The 17,104-nt window shown below is 40.5% G+C and overlaps 1 protein-coding gene across 2 annotated transcripts in view; it reads right to left on the minus strand.

The window, feature by feature from the left end:
- plcd1a (phospholipase C, delta 1a) overlaps positions 1-17,104 on the minus strand; it is a 146,673-nt gene that overhangs the window by 70,432 nt on the left and 59,137 nt on the right. For both annotated transcript variants that reach the window (XM_051929135.1, XM_028804204.2), the window contains exon 2: positions 14,847-15,011. In XM_051929135.1, coding sequence (XP_051785095.1) covers positions 14,847-15,011 — 165 coding nt within the window. The remainder of the gene's footprint in view (positions 1-14,846; positions 15,012-17,104) is intronic.

Here is a 17,104-nt window from a genome sequence, read left to right on the forward strand (position 1 = left end):
ACATTTAGAAGACAAAAGACGATGGTGGAGAGGTGCGAACGGATTAAGAAGCAATTTAAGGTGGGACGGAGTTTTATCGTAGGCTCTGGTAATTCTAGTGTTAAGACTACAGTTATGCACATCCTTTTCTTCTCAATTAGTTCAGCATTGTCTTGCAGGATTACAGCTTTTGTCTTGCTTGAGGAGAGGCAGGCAGCTGGAAGGAGAGCCCTGAGGGAATATTTGGCCGACACTCAGAGTGGATGGATAGGGTCACTCCTGCTCAGCTTTCAGAGGAGCAGGAGTGACCAGGATCATTGACGGCGAAGAAGGCAGTGGCAGTCGTGGAGGCTTTGGGCGTGCTGAACCTCAGCGTGAGCGTCCTGGCCCCTGGGGGAAGAAACCCAAGTTTCGGTCCGGCTGGAGCCCGATGCAGCCAGGGAGCGGAGGGCTACCGGACCAGTGTGGAAGGAGCTGGACAAGAAACCCATACATACTAGGGGGTACTTAAACTGGATTCAGACAGTATTCATAAACCTTCACTTTCTGCATAGTTTATTCCATTGTAGATTTAAATTTACATTGATAAATTTGTCATTTCTGCCTATCAATCTACACTCGATAATCCATGGTGACAAAGTGAAAACAAGTTTTCAGAGTCGGAACTCTTCTTGTGTCTTGTGACTGGATAAGCAAGTCAGAGAATAGATGTCTAGATAGATGAGTAATTCTTTGCTACTGTGGCACCAACAAAAATAATACAGTATTTAAGGACGGGTCTAATCACTGGTACACACTCTAGCCAGGATGAGTCTTCCATGAGAGGCACAGCAGACATGGGAACTTGAGCTGCTGTCCTTACACCTCTTTAGTAGTTTGTTACTCTTCAGTGCCTTTGCCTCTATACTGTGGATCCCTTGACAGCCAAACAGGGCAGTTTACCTGTCTGTTTTGATCAGGATTGTGTTAGCTTCCTGGTCGGAGCAGAAGGTCCCAGACTGGCAGAGCTCCAAATATATTTAAAACAGATACACAAAGACACTTAATTAACATTAAGGGAAGTACACACAAGATAGAAAACGGGAAGCACTGCTTCACACAAATTTGTGGTTAATCTGTGCATTCTGCATCTCAATCTGAAATCAAAAAAAATACTAAAGTAATGTGTTACAATGTATCTGAACCTGAATTCTTAAAAAGGATTTATGAAGAACCTAGCCATTCGTTAACCAAGCATGTTGAATCCTATCTGGAAAATTTCTTATAAGCATATATTACTAGCAATATTTCTCTATGGCAAGTGAAAGGTAGAAGAAAGGAGAATGAGATGTTCTGGTCAGCTGCAGTAGGACCAGCAACAAACGAGGACCAGAAACTTGACCAAGGGAAGAAGGAAAGAAGGAAGGTAAACAGCACATGAGAAAAATATGAGGACTTCTCCCACCACATGCACCAGGAAGAATAACTGATCAAGTTTCAGAGAAAAATCCGGAAGACATGTTTGTGTAATCACGAGAGGAGTGAAATGTGACACTAAAATGAGCGATAACAGCTAGCTTATGTCACTGTGCCACATCAGCAGACAACAGTGCCACAAATGCACACTGTAATTAAGGTATTGCTCAGTGGCAGCCCTCACAATCATACACTGCTGAATCAGGAAGATGGACCCACTGCAGATACAGTATCTGATCAGAGACAAGGAGACACAAGAAGTCTTCACCTTGTCCACACTATTTGAAACAGGCAAAGGAATCCCTTTCACCTTTACATGCATGTTACATAAAGTATTTGTGTGATTTTCTCTGAAAGAAAGAGAATGAACCTTTGTAAATCATCATACACATTAAGTACTAAACTAATAGCATCACACAGAATGTAAATGGCAGCAATAGATCAATAGTGTACTGTACTATTACTACTTGGAAGAAATGGCACATTTTAAATATACAAGTACAATATTTAAAATATTAACATATAGATTTGGAACGTAACAATTGACTCCACATTAACGTAACTAAATGTTCGGGAAATTCAAGTCCAAATGAAATAATAATATTAGCTGAGGTCAGATAGGGCACACATATTAGCATCAACACACATGTAGCTTTCGCATGTAACGTAAAGTGACCATAACACATACGATGCAACACCAATACCAACCCAAAACATGACATCCCCTGATAACCTGAAGTAAAACAAAAATGCTTACTTTATATTCACATACACTGCAAGGATATAAGCCCTAAACACATTCGTGTCCAGCTCACTTTATTTTGCAAAAAGGCATAATGGTTTGTTGACCTTGTAAGTGGAAGAAAAAAAAGAGCGAGGACCAGATGAGGCTGAGTGATGCTGCACCCCCCCCCCCAATGATGAGAATACAAGGAGGCATAGCGGTTAGTGCTGCTGAGCTTGAATTGCAGTCATTGTTACAGTTTACATACTCTCTCCATTTCTGCTTGTTATGACTCATACGCCATTAAAAATAGTTTTTTTCTGGAATCCACTTTTGCATTTTTTGGAACCTTCAATTTCATAGATCATTTCTGGATGTGTGTTTTCCTCATATATCTGATAACCTCTGATATCAAGATAATTTTATTTTGGTAATGTTTTCTTTTGCCGTGGTCCTAGAAGTTACGTAGACATGACACTCTAAAAGCCATTCACGACAGTCTGCTTCATCCAAGATTTACATTTTCCTGAAGAATGTAGTGTATGTTTCTTTGTTCATTTTTGACACTGATAACTAAGCTCCTGGAATCCTTTCATTCAGCTGAAAAAAAAAGAAGAAAACGTTTCCTCCTTTACAACCTACAGGGGGTGGAGGCATCGCTAGCCGAACCCATGTGCTTACCGAGAAATGAAATCTCCTGTTCTCATTTAACCCTGACAAGAGAGAGGAGGAGGCATCACAGTGCAGGGTGAAAGGTAATGTGTGAAGATGAATAATGCACGAACACAGAGAGAAAGTCGGCCGTCCCCATCCTCTGGGCATATTACTATGGAGATGACATTGACACCCTTTTCGCAGAAAGCAAAAAAAAAAAGTGATAGGAGGCTCTCTGGCTGGCAGGTTATGACGCATCATGTCCTCTTCTAGTGTCATTTTCACAAGCACACAATGCACTTTACAATTCTGTACAACCAGCTAGCAACGGGCACATCCAAGGATAAAAGAGCTGACATATATGCTGCCAAGTGTCTATTAGAGCAGAAATAGAGACAATGCCAGCTGGGATAGAAAGCTTCATGTGGCCACAGCTTACTGCTTCAGGTTCAAAGTACTACCATTTTTATACACCTGCGTGTTTCCATAAACGAAAAGGAGGGTTTTCTTTGTATCTCCTTGTCTGACATATATGCCACCTCATTCAAAGAAATATAGTAGCCCTGACTCTCTCAAGATGCATGCTATTCCAAATGGAACTCCAAAAAAACCATAAGCAGGATTCTGCTAAAAGCCATGTCACATTAGATGTATTTTCCAGCAATTTCCTGTCAGTTAGCTACTATCCAAGTGGCCTCAGTATCTCCAACATGCATTTTGTTAAGTTTTCTTGATTTCTGTTAAAACTACACAACACAGCACTGTGGTGTAGCGGGTCCACAGCTCACGTCAAAAAGGCCACTTTTTAAATAAATAATTGCCATACTCACGGCTTAGCAAGGGGGCATGGTATGTGTGGCAAGAGGAGTTCCCGGGTGATGTGTGATGCGGATGGGCCTCACTTAAGTGCACAGGTGAGGAGTCGTCCACATCCGTGATTGGTGCCGGGAGCTGCTAATTGTCACAATTGTCCTCACAGGTGGCGCAGTGGTAGTGCTGCTGCTTTGCAGTAAGGAGACTGTGGAAGAATGTGGGTTCGCTTCCCGGTACCTCCCTGTGTGGATAGCGCTTTGAGTACTGAGAAAAGCGCTATATAAATGTAATTAATTATTACTGTTTATTACATCTGATCCACGTCCCCGTAATAAATAAAAGCGCGAGGCGGCTAGGAGGAAGGAAAAAAAGAAAAGAAATGAGAGAAAGAAATGGATGGAGGTTAAGGAAGGAGAAGGCTGGAAAGAAATGGATGGAGGTTAAGGAAGGAGAAGGATGGAGAAGTGGGGAGCTGGTGCGAGCGAGCGACAGCAGGCTCGCTTGAGCAAAGGCAGGCAGCTGTAGGGAGAGCCCTGAGGGAATGTTTGGCCAACACTCAGGATGGATGGATGGATAGGGTCACTTCTGCTGAGCTTTTCAGAGGAGCAGGAGTGACCAGGATCATTGACGGCTCGCCGCGTAAGGCCAAGAAGGCAGCGGGAGTCGTGGATGCTTTGGCTGTGTTGAGCTCCAGTGTGAGCATCCTGGCCACTGGGGGAAGAAACCCAAGTCTCGGTCCGGCTGGAGCCCGATGTAGCCAGGAAGCAGAGGGCTACCGGACCAGTATGGAAGGAGCTGCATATGCTGGTCAGTCGACTCCCCTGTTGCGGGGCCCGGAAGGGACAAGCAGGGGCGTTGTTGGGTTAAAGAAGGCACCGGATTTTTAAAGAGAGACTGTTTCCAGCCGTTATTTTAACCTTGGGTTTTAAAGGTATTGGATTTTAACCTTCACCAGTTCACCTGTTTTATTGGATTATTTATTTAAAGATTTTTGAGATGCACTGCACTATTTATTTGAACACTGTTTTGTTTGCAGGTTTTAATAAAACCACTTGGCACTTTTGCACCATCCCCTCACCATGGTGTCGGGTTCAGAGCTCCCAGAAGCTGAATGGGAGCATAGAGTAGAACCCGCATCGTCACAAGTACTTTGTTCTAAATGCCCATTACCCTAAGTGTGAAGAGGTGATTCCTGGTTTGCATCTTGATTTCCACCAGCATCTTCCACCATGTGATGTGCTACACGTTAGTAAGATTCAGGACCATCAGTTTTTTAAGGCCTTTAGGAATTTTCAAAGTCCTTAAATTAGCCTCCATGTAGTATAACAAGGATCAACGACCTTAGCCTGTTGGACTTCAGCACTTTAGTCTTCACTTCACAGTCTAGTACTGCTTCTGTGCATTTCTTCTGGTCCTGTGACCTGAATTACAGGCTGTTCCATATGAGGTCTTACAAGTGCATTACCAAATTTTAACCTAAGACTTCCCAAATTATTGGACACCCCCTTTTAACCTGGTGTTGGCACCTCAGTAGAGTAGCACCAGCGTGTCCCCTATTGGCTTTTAAGAATATAGGATGGCACAGTGTGGTGACGCTTCTGAATAATTGTGTTTAGCATTACCATGACGATGACACGTTAATGTGTCTCACTGCAGTTGTCAGGTACTAGATGTACTGGCTCTAATTCTTTTTTTCATTATTAAAATTTGTTTTTGCCTCTAGGTTATTTAAATATAATTGCACTCAACATTTTTGCTTACTTTACACATTATGTCATCATCTTTCAAGTTTGTCTTGTTTGTTATTAAGATACACCTACCATTTGATATCATGATTGCTTTCTTATAAAGGCATGAACAGAATAAACCTCCATCCATCCATCTATTTTCCAACCCGCTGAATCCGAACACAGGGTCACGGGGGTCTGCTGGAGCCAATCCCAGCCAACACAGGGCACAAGGCAGGAACCAATCCCAGGCAGGGTGCCAACCCACCGCAGGACACACACAAACACACCCACACACCAAGCACAATTTAGAATCGCCAATCCACCTAACCAGCATGTCTTTGGACTGTGGGAGGAAACCGGAGCGCCCGGAGGAAACCCACGCAGACACGGGGAGAACATGCAAACTCCACGCAGGGAGGACCCGGGAAGCGAACCCGGGTCTCCTAACTGCGAGGCAGCAGCACTATCACTGCGCCACCATGCCGCCCACCATTTGATATCATGATTGCTTTCTTATAAAGGCATGAACAGAATAAAAACTAAAAAAAAACTGCATTTAGATAAAAAATCATATACATTTTCAGATTTTGATCATGGATCATCTAAATGTTTCCAGAGTTTTGTTTTGCCCCTTTCTGAATTAGATGACAAATGTTGCTATCTTGTCTGTTGACTATTGTTACATTACAGCCAGGGTTTGTTTGCTTTTGTTTATTTTATACTGCCATTTTTTTCATTTTTGAATTATTTTAATGTGTCTTTTGTTTTTATGTAGTTTTTGTTAATATTGTTGTATTTATTTATTATATTATTATTTAGTATATATGTATTGCATATTGAAAATATTCCTTGTGTTCTGTGGGTAGGACCTCAAGAGGCAGGGCCACCATGATGTCTCTACTGTGGAACCACCCTCAGCCTTTGTATCGAGGTTAAGGAGATGGTCCTGGTTGTGTGTCATTGAGGTAAATGGAGAAAAGATCGCACTTGGGAGTACTGTGTTGAATTTACTGCTTCTGTTTTGAGTAATGGATAGTGAAGATGGTCTTGTTTGCCTTGGGTTGCCTTTTTTGCTCTTCATTGGCTTAATGAATAATTTCCTCAAGAAAGAAGGTTTATGGTCTTCCTGTCCTCTGAGGGGCATTTTTGTAGTTTTGGGACATTGATAAATATTTTTGAACTTATAAAAGCAAGTGCAACATCTTGAGCCTGTGAGGGCCTGAAAGCCTGCCTCTAGAGTTTGGGATCTGACTAACTTGGGTTAGGCCTCTTTCTGATGCTGTCTAATGAAGTCATGGACTGGTCTTCACTTAGTTTGAGGCCTTTTTTCACCCTGTTTAGAATTACTGCATCACAACAGTAACATGACTACATTTTTACCTAACAGCATAGTGTTTTATCTATGTAAGTTAATTAAATTAATAAGACATGTTATTTTTAATATCTGCATGACAGCAGTACAGGGATGAATGGACAGAGGTATATATAAAGTAAATCACAGAAAATGTCTGCCTAAAAGCCCAACACAATCACAATGCATCCTGTCCATTTTGTTTTCTTATTTTTGCCCTTTAACGCATTCTTTTGCTTTTTGTCTCAGTTTAATTTTTGCATTACCTATTCATTCACAGCACATTCCATTTTGGTTCACAGGAACATTCTCTGGAAGTGGTTTATTTAACAATATTTTAGTAAACATTGGGATGCTTTGAGTATACAACTGGATGATCTGACATGCAGATTACGCAACCTGAGTAATGGACTTTTCATGGACATTTTGATGGGAGTTTGGTGTTGTTCAGCTTTGGCAACTGTAAATGTCTACCAAAATGTTATACCAGAAACTTTATCTCCGTTCTGCATGAAAACATGATTCTAATTTTTTTCTCAGCCTTCACTGCGTAAGTAACATGTAAAGAAAATATTTTAAGTTAAGCGTTCCTATAATTCACTCTAGCTGATGGATTCTCTGTGGCAGTAGGTAGTTTAAGCTGTTGTGTTCTTTGATCGCATGACTCGTTCTTTAGTTAAAAAATAAGCTTTCTTTTGATTCTCTAGGGTTCCGGATATTTTCATTTAGGATTGTAGTTTTAATATTGAGGACTTTGAGTTTTGATCGTTAGATTTAGGTAATTAATTTTCTTCCTTTTCTCTATATATTTTGTGCTTAATTTTGTACTTCCTTTTTTAGCCCAATTCATTGCTAATTACAGTCATGTACACACAGTGTTTGTTTTTTTTTTTAATATGTGGAAATGTCAAATTTTAATCTTCATTTAACAGTAATCTAAAAAAAAATGACAATGCAAACATTTTTTCAATGACAGATGAACAGATTTGCCATTTCCATCTGTGGAAAATGTAAATCCCCCTTTGACTCTAATGGATGTCATTGACCCCTGAAGTTGGCATTTCCTATAACGGTCAATGACATCAAATGTGAGTTTTTTTCCTCTCCTCCATGAAGAACTCCTTTAGCTGCGTAATGTTTGAGGTGTCTTGTGTACACCGATCATTTCAAATCCCCCCTCAGCATATAGAATGGATTTGGATCCAGGCTTTGATTCTGCCATTCCAGAACCTCCATTTCTTTTTTAGCCACTCCTTGGATGTGCTGCTGTGTTTAGGGTCACGGTCATGTGGCTTGTGAGCAAAATTCTGAATAATGGTTTCACATTTCCTTGAGCGGATTAGTGGATTCCATGACGGTGTGCTGCCCAGGCCCTGATGAAACAAAGCGGCCTCAAATGTGTTTCTTCTAACCAAATATGGTCACTGAACATGTCTTCTGGTACTATGGCCAAATAATTATCTTGTCTTGTCTGTCCAGAGCATATTGTTTTATCGTTTCAGAAGTCCTTTAGTCTTGCAATGATGTTTTTTCTGGATGGCAAAGGTTTCCTCCTGGCTCATCTCCCATGTAGATGTAATTTGTACAGCCTCTTTCTAATAGTAGGCTAATGCAATTTGACACAGTGACAAGAGTTACCTGTAGATCCTGTGATGAAATTCTTGGCTTCTAAGCACAATGCAAGATACTGAAAGAAGTCTATCAGGTTGAACTTGCTAAGGTGGCCTGGACTGGCCAAGTTGGCAGTTGTTTGAAATCTTCACCACTTGTAGATGATCTTCCAGATTGAGAAATGGCTAATTTCCAGGTGTTTGGAGATCTTTTTAAATCCTTGTTCATACTCAGTCATTCGTAATCTTCTTTCTGAAGGCCTCAGAGAGAGCTCTTTCAGTTTTAGCATGGTGATGGCTGATAATTCAACAACAAAAGGCAAACAAAACTAAATGCCTGAGGTGTAAATAAGTCCGGTTCAGACAACATCCTCTCTACAAATGCTCTAATTTTAGGTATTTGAGGTGGTGATCAACGCAGGGATGGACTTACTTTTTCCACAAGTGTAATTTAGTGGTTATGTTTATTAAAATTATGCAATTGACTATAAAATATAATAAAACAAACATCATGCAACATTTGCATCTCCTTTATCTAAAGATACTATTTAAATGAAATTTAAATCTTGGTATGTACACATATGTTAAAAGAGAAAAAACAATTTCATATTACTTATATTTTCGCATGACTGCAGTTCGTTTCTTACTTGTTCTTGTTTAGAGCATTTTCTCTGATCATTTTTTTATTTTGTTATCATTTGAATTAATGCTTTACTCCTTTTCTTTATTATTTGTTGTATTATTTGGTTCTTTGGGTACTACACTTTTGATTTTAGTTATTCTAAAACTATTTGGTAACAGTTACAAAATTTAATTTAAGTTTGGGAAGCATTTGTTGTGGCTGTGGTCTTTCCTTTTTGTGATATATTCAGAACATTTGCAGGCTATAATGTCAGTGAGAAAACCTCAGTATACCACTGAGTCTGAATTTTATTAAGGAAGAAGATAAGACCAAAGCAGCAGGAAACACAGTCACAGAGTACAAAGCAAAGGCCATCGGAGGACACAGGTTCCCTCTCCTGCTGGCAAAATTTGACATCCTGGGAACACAGTAAGAAAAAGATTTGAACACATTAAGAAAATTCTCATTGGCTCACTACACTTAAGTTTTTTTAACTGTTTTCCCTAACTTATTTAAAGTCTGAATATTTTTTTTCCCAGAAACTCAGTTTTTTAAAAAGCATACAAAGTAAACCCTATATGCATTGAACATTAAACATTAGCTTTGTAAGATCGGCGAGAACACTTTTTACATACTTACTACATACCTGTTTGTCTTATCATTCATATTATGAAAGGCACTTTCAGGGGGAAAAAAAACAGCTACCTGTCTCCCACTTGCATCAAAATTGGTGCTTGCTAAGTCAGAGTCTGATTCAGAAACAACACGCAAACAAATAAACAAATAATGCACCCAGAGTATTTTGCTTTGCACATTTGCTTTGCGGGCGGCACAATGGCGCAGTGGTAGCGCTGCTGCCTCGCAGTAAGGAGCCCCAAGTTCGCTTCTCGGGCCCTCCCTGCGTGGAGTTTGCATGTTCTCCCCATGTCTGCATGGGTTTCCTCCGGGTGCTCCGGTTTCCTCCCACAGTCCAAAGACATGCAGGTTTGGTTGATTGGCGATTCTAAATTGGCCCTAGTGTGTGCTTGGTGTGGGTGGGTTGGCGCCCTGCCCAGGATTGGTTCCCTGCCTTGCGTCCTGTGTTGGCTGGGATTGGCTCCAGCAGACCCCTGTGACCCTGTGTTCGGATTCAGCGGGTTGGAAAATGGATGGATGGATGGATGGATGGACATTTGCTTTGCTCTTTTGTTTGATGTCGATGCCATTCTAGACAGTGTTTACTCTACGCTCTTCACACACCCACACACACACACACACACACACACACAGAGGAATTTGATGTCAAGTCAATGAGTCTAAGAGTCCTCCTAGCAAAGAGAGTCTACCCATAACGTGATGGTGAGCTTTTGTCGTCATATGCAGCTGATTATTACCCTCTGGCCCTGGACGTCAACTAAAGTCAACAGCCAACCTCAACCCCTGCTGTTGACAAAAGTGGACATCCGCCCTAAAAGAGTTAATGTTTCTTTTAGACGCGTTTTAACCTGATGATGGATTTGAATAGAGAATGGCTGGGTGTTCTAATGGAAGCCCAGTGACACTACACATTTGACAGACTAAAATGTACAACATACAAAACAGACCATGGATCTCCTGTCGATGCTGGAGATGGCCAGTCTGTTAAGACATAGACAGTGACAATATGACAGGACTATAACATGGTCTGTGGATGCCTCTCAACATGATGGTCTTTCTTCATTCATCTCTACAAAGTATATGAAGGTCAGTTTTTCCTCAGACGATTTGACTGTTTCAAAGTGTGTACCCACTGCGCAATATTCACAATAGTTTCCTCCCGGGACTCAAGCTCTCACCCATAACCCATACTGTATGGTTCAGTGTAGAACTGAAAAGACCTGTATGTGCCTACATTCATACAAGTATCAGCACAGCCCACAATACACCTGCTTCTGACAGGTTTTGGCATGGCACCAAGGTGCAAGCATACAAACACAAGGTAATTTTGAAATATTGCTTTGTTTTGTTTGTAACTTCTAAGGTTACATGATGAGTGTTGTTGGGCAATGGTATCAAAGCCATAGGCTTTGTGCACAAGTGGTAACATCCTGAAGGCTTTGTGCATATGTTGTAACATCATGACGACCATTTCAGGAAACAAGAACATACATGAGTCACTCTGGGTTTCACACCAAGTGGTTTGCCATGAAACCAAGGTCTCCATGTTGGAAGTGGGAGCTTATCCAGTTCAGCAAAATGTGCTTTAAACCTCTGCAGCTCAAAAAACAATGATCATCATCTCATTTTTCAAAGAGATATTGTTGATCACATTTTTATGGACATTACAAGACCTCTGAACATGTCCTATGGTATCTGTCACCAGAAAATTAGGAGCAAGTCCTCTAACTCTTTTAAATTAAAAGGTGGAGTTGCCACAGATTAGACTTTTTTCAACAAATCTGTCCGATTCTCAAAAGGACTTAAATCTGGAGAATCTAAAGGCCAGGGAACACCTTGACATGTTCAGAGTAATTCATGCAGTGTTTGTGAATTATCCTTCTGAAAAATGCCACTTCCATCATGGAATACAGTTGCCAGGGAGGGGTGTACCTGGTCTGCAATGATATTTAGGTAGATGGTAGACATCAAATTAATCTCCACATGAACGTTTGGCTCCAGTGTAGAACACCCTCAACCGGCCTGTCTTCATACCACAGTGCATCCTGGTCCATGGCCTTTCATGTGATGCAACAGAAAATGGGATTGGACCAGGCAACCATCTTCCACTTACTCAAGGTCCAGTTCTGATGCTTACATGTTCATTGCAGGTGCTTTTAGTGGAGGACAGGTGTTAGCATGGGCACTCTGACTGGCCTGAGGCTCTGCAGTCCCATACACAGTAGGTTCTGATGCACTATGTGTAGTAATGCATTACTTCGATAACCATCATTAATATATAGATGTGCAATTTCTGCCACAGACGAGTCTTGTCCACCCAACATTGTGAGCAGTTTGTGTTTTCTTTCCCTCTTAGGACCACTTTTGGTAGGTACTCACCATGGCTGACCATGATAACCAAAAAGTCTTATCATTCCAAAAATGCTCTGACCCAGTCGTCTGGCCATAATGAGTTGGCCCTTACCTAAGTCATACAAGTCTTCAGACCTGCCTATATTGTCTATATTCAACACAGTGACTACGAGTACCTAATGTCAGCTTATCGTCTAATATATCCCTCACCTTGACATGCACCACTGTTATATATATATAATATATATATATACACACACAGTCGATTCCTCTTAATTGGGACACATTAGAACTAGGACGTTTTGTCCCAATTAAGCGGCTGCCCCAATTAAGCGAATTCCACATAAAATTAAATAATTTTCTTTCAATATTTTAATAAATTATTGAACCCAAATATAAATTATAAGAAAATAATATAAGCTGTGAAGAAAAAATAATAATAAATTCTAAAGTAAAATAATTAGGTATGTACATACAATTTAATGCTGCAAAAATGCAGCAAGTGTAGTCTTTTGTTTTTGTAAGTTTGTACTTTGTCCTTTGCAGTTCATCTTTTCTGTAATGCCCATTCCTCACGCAGTTGATTTTCTTGTTGTAAAAGACGCACTATGGTATATTTTGGTACACCAGTTATCTCAGCGAGCCTACGATGGCTTGTATTAAATGGCTGGCTTTTAATTTTATCCAGCAAAGCAATTTTACTTGAAAGTGTAAAATAATTTCTTGGCATCTTGGTAAGGGTTATAATTTTATAAATAAAATTGACAAAAAAAAATTTACTTATACGTTATATGTACACACGAGGTGGTGTAGGGGTAACTGAATACGGTACGTTAGTGGTGATGGTAGACTATTAAGCAGACATGTGCTACTCCACTCTAAGATTGTACTATCTAAACTTACCAGTGCTTCTTCGATGGGCGACGATAGATGACTGTCTTGCAGCACGCGCCTGCTACTGTCCCAATTAAGCGGAATGTTGTCCCAATTAAGCATTTAAATTATGTATTAGTTTATTATTTTGGTTTTCATTCGTTGAGATTTGGCCCAAATAAGCGGCTGCCCCAATTAACCGGTGGTCCAATTAAGCAGAATCAACTGTATATATATTTGTATATTATATAGAATATATATATATATATATATTTATATATTATATAGAATATATCTCTATATTATATAGAATATATATATATATATATATATATATATATATATCTATATTATATAGAATATATATATATATATATATATATATATATATATTATATAGAGATATATAGCGCCTGCCACTTCACGTCTCTGATGCTCACGTTGCTAAAACACACTAAGGAACACACGCCAAGTAGATGCAGATGGATCAGCTGCTGTCTTTCTGCTGCTGAGCTGCGTGTTCTGCTTGTCACGCTACACGTTGATCATTTAAAAGCCTGTACACCAGCTGTCCTTTAGTCTCACTGCTTTGTCTTGCGGGACATTAAAGTGTCTCTCGCAGGACGTCAAAGTGTCTCTCGCGGGACGGCCGGGCTGATTATTACTTTCCTTATTTTCTGAATTTGCACATAGATTATTATTGTTGGGCAGCACGGTGGTGCAGTGGTAGCGCTGCTGCCTCGCAGTAAGGAGACCTGGGTTTGCTTCCCGGGTCCTCCCTGCATGGAGTTTTCATGTTCTCCCCGTGTCTGCGTGGGTTTCCTCCGGGTGCTCCGGTTTCCTCCCACAGTCCAAAGACATGCAGGTTAGGTGCATTGGCGACTCTAAAATTGTCCCTAGTGTGGGTGTGTGTGTGCCCTGCGGTGGGCTGGCTCCCTGCCCGGGGCTTGTTTCCTGCCTTGTGCCCTGTGTTGCCTCCAGCAGACCACCGTGACTCTGTAATTAGGATATAGCGGGTTGGATAATGGATGGATGGATGATTATTTTTCTCTTGTGCATCCTTTTTTGCCTTCTCTCCAACGCGCTGCTCTTTCTTCATTCGCTTAGTCGCTCACGTGCCATCTAGAACATAACATTTTTAAGAGCTGAGAGCACATGAAGTGTGTCTGCCAAAAGCATTCCAACAACTGCAGGGTTATATGTCCATGAGCTTGTTTTAAATGGTTTGTAAGTAGGGCGTGACGTGCAAAAGTCACCGTCTCATGGGTCTTGCTTCCTAATGTTGTAATAATGTCTAGTCTCATGTGACATCAAAGTGTCTCTCCGAGGTGATCACGTCTCAACCCAAGATTTTTTAATATAGATAGATATGATTTTGGCATGAATATCCCCTGAACTGGGGATGACACTGAAGTGCTTCTTTTCAGGATGGAGTAGCATCACAAATACTCCTATGTCTAAGCTTACAATGGCCTCCACCTGCTCAGTCAAACAAGCTTAAGAGTTAGAAGATGAGTGAAGGCAAGGGCTTGGGCTCATCTTGTGAGGAGGAAGAGGAAGTCCATTTACTGTGGAATAAGACAAATGCGAGGTGGGAAAGATAGAGGTTCATTAGATTCTTGAGATGATAATACTATGCTGTAGAAAGGCCCAGAAGACCACCTTCTTTCGTTTCCCCTTTTTTTGCACCGTGTTCATTACTTCTGTTATACCTTCCTTTCTGTGCTTAATTAATAAATTGTCTTCCTATTATTTATCCTGTGTGTCTTGATGTCTTACTGAACAATAAATACAGATATACTGTAGCTATGCATCCATTATCGAACTCATTTAAAGCTTCTGAGGGGTGACAGTAACTAGATAGATAGATAGATAGATAGTAGAACCAACCTGCAGCATTAAGGCAGGAACCAACCTTGGAAAGGTACAAGCCATTTTTAAATATAAACACCAATGAGAAAGCTGGAGGAGCATGTTCAGAAAGTAACGATAAAAACACATCTCTACCTTGGGTGAGTATAAACAGTTCAGAGGTTGTGGTACTCACATGTCTGCCTGCTGGGAACCTTGCGCAGCTTTCTGGATTCGTGCCATATAGTACTACAGTCATCTTGTAGCTTAAAGAAGCGAGGCTTCCTCCACGAGTTTGACTTCACTTTATCCAGATTACTGCCCTTCAAGAGAAACTGAAGGTGTTCATCATCTTGCAATCCTACAAAACACAAACACAAAGTCATCAGTATCACAAGCAGACTCAACAAATCTGTTTAAGGGGGTAGTGAATGCTGGGCTTTTTAGAGCAGAAGCTTTCATGCAATGCCATCTCAGTGCCTACTCACAGCTATCAAGGTAGCTGAAGCTCATAAAAATCACTCCTAAAACTTAGTTTGCTGTACATTTTTAAAGACGGGAATGTCAAAAAAGACTGCACAGTGGGTCATGTGAGCTGCTTGGTGGCTCACCTAGGCACTACTACCCTTCACATATTCTTGGGGCTCAAGGCATTTCACACCCAACTCACTTATCAACTTTATCACAAGTATTCTGCTACACACATGGAAGTGTAAGCTTGGAGACAAATGGAAGATCCTGACTTTCTATTATGCCATATCATAAGCTCAAGTAGCACTGCAAGCAGTAAGGCACGATTCAGAGGCACAAGTTTGACTTCAACCTGTCATTCATTTTCTTCTGTATAGACATTGGGAGCAGAAGCTTGGCTTAGCCACAATAACCAGAAGGTAGGAAGAAGCCCCAGATTGCACATGGTGGGCCAATTTAGAATATTTCTATGCTGTGTGAGCCAACCAAAAACCCTGAAAAATCCCCCCACACAACCAGGAATCAAACTGGGATAAAAGGTATCTGCTGAGCCACTATGCCAGCCATATTAGGTTGTATGTCATACCTGAGGCTCCTCTTGCCCAAACGTAACCACTGAAGGAGTACATCTTAGACTGTCTACTGAAAGCCCTCTTAACATATTCCTTTTGTCAAATCTTTAACATTTTCCTTTTTGGTGCTTAACAGTTACACACATGGCTCTAATAATGCTCATTGTAACAGGTGCTCAGTGATAAAACAAAAACAGCCCCAAGAGGACAGGACTGAGACTCTCTTGGCAGCTACTGTATTAATATGCTCTGCTCCAGGAGACTTGGTTTGAATCCTGGTCTTGTCACAGAGGTTTACACATTCTTTTCACACACATGTGAACCACCACTTCTTCACTCAGTTCAGCTATTTTACCAAAACACTTATTTCCATACTGAAATCACAAAGCCTGCAACCTATCCCACAAGCACCAGGCACAAGGATAGAACCAATCCTGGAAGGGGCTTTAGCGGTGTACCTGTAATAGTAGAGTGTACAGCAAAATTCTTACATACATGTCCACAACATCCAACTTCTCTTGGAAGTCATGATGAACAAGAATGTACTAGTATACGCCACTTTATTTTCTTTAACATGATGTGCTCTCTACCCGTCTACTGTATTTGTCACACTCACTCATGCACACACACCCATACTCACTAATATGGGGGGGCCAGTTGAACATCTCAAATCACCATACTATACACAGCTGTGGAATTCAGGAAGAAACTGGACACAATCTCAATGAAACTAACCTAGCAGGCATGTCAAGTCAGGTTTACTGTCATGTATAGAATAGAACAGAATGCCTTTTATTGTCACTATACACATGTACAATGAGATTAAAAGCAGCTCCTTCAGTGCAGGCATAAATGTAGAACACAAAAAGTAAATAAATAAACTAATGGTGCGAAAAGTTGCCAAGAAGTTGCAAAAAAAAAGTTCTGCAACGCTGTATACATATGGAAAGAATAATAACTATTGCCCTATTGGGTTATTGCACATAATTTAAATATTGCACAATAATGATGATCATGTTCAGTAAGTAGTGGATGTTGGACCCTGAGAGTAATGATATTATACAGTATACAGATATTACACAGTTATTATCAGTACCATTTAGATATTGGATATTGCATACTTGATGGATAGAAGGAAGTCCAGGGTTTGGTGGGTTAGACTGTGTAGACTTATGTGCATAAAGTATAATGAAATCAATGCTTGCAAGTCTCGGCAGAGTGTGACAGAAATATACTATATAAAAAAAAATATATCATACTTAGCACGCAACAATATTAAGTATATAAACAACTAGCAATGGTATAAAAATTTTAAAATACCTGCTATACATTGCCTCATGTGTACCTTCAAGTCAGGTAATATAATTTAAAAACATCTGCTATCTCTTACCCTACACATGCACCTTCAGTG

The sequence above is a fragment of the Erpetoichthys calabaricus genome, chromosome 6 (assembly GCF_900747795.2).
Source record: "Erpetoichthys calabaricus chromosome 6, fErpCal1.3, whole genome shotgun sequence".
In the NCBI taxonomy this organism is placed as follows: Eukaryota; Metazoa; Chordata; class Cladistia; order Polypteriformes; family Polypteridae; genus Erpetoichthys; species Erpetoichthys calabaricus.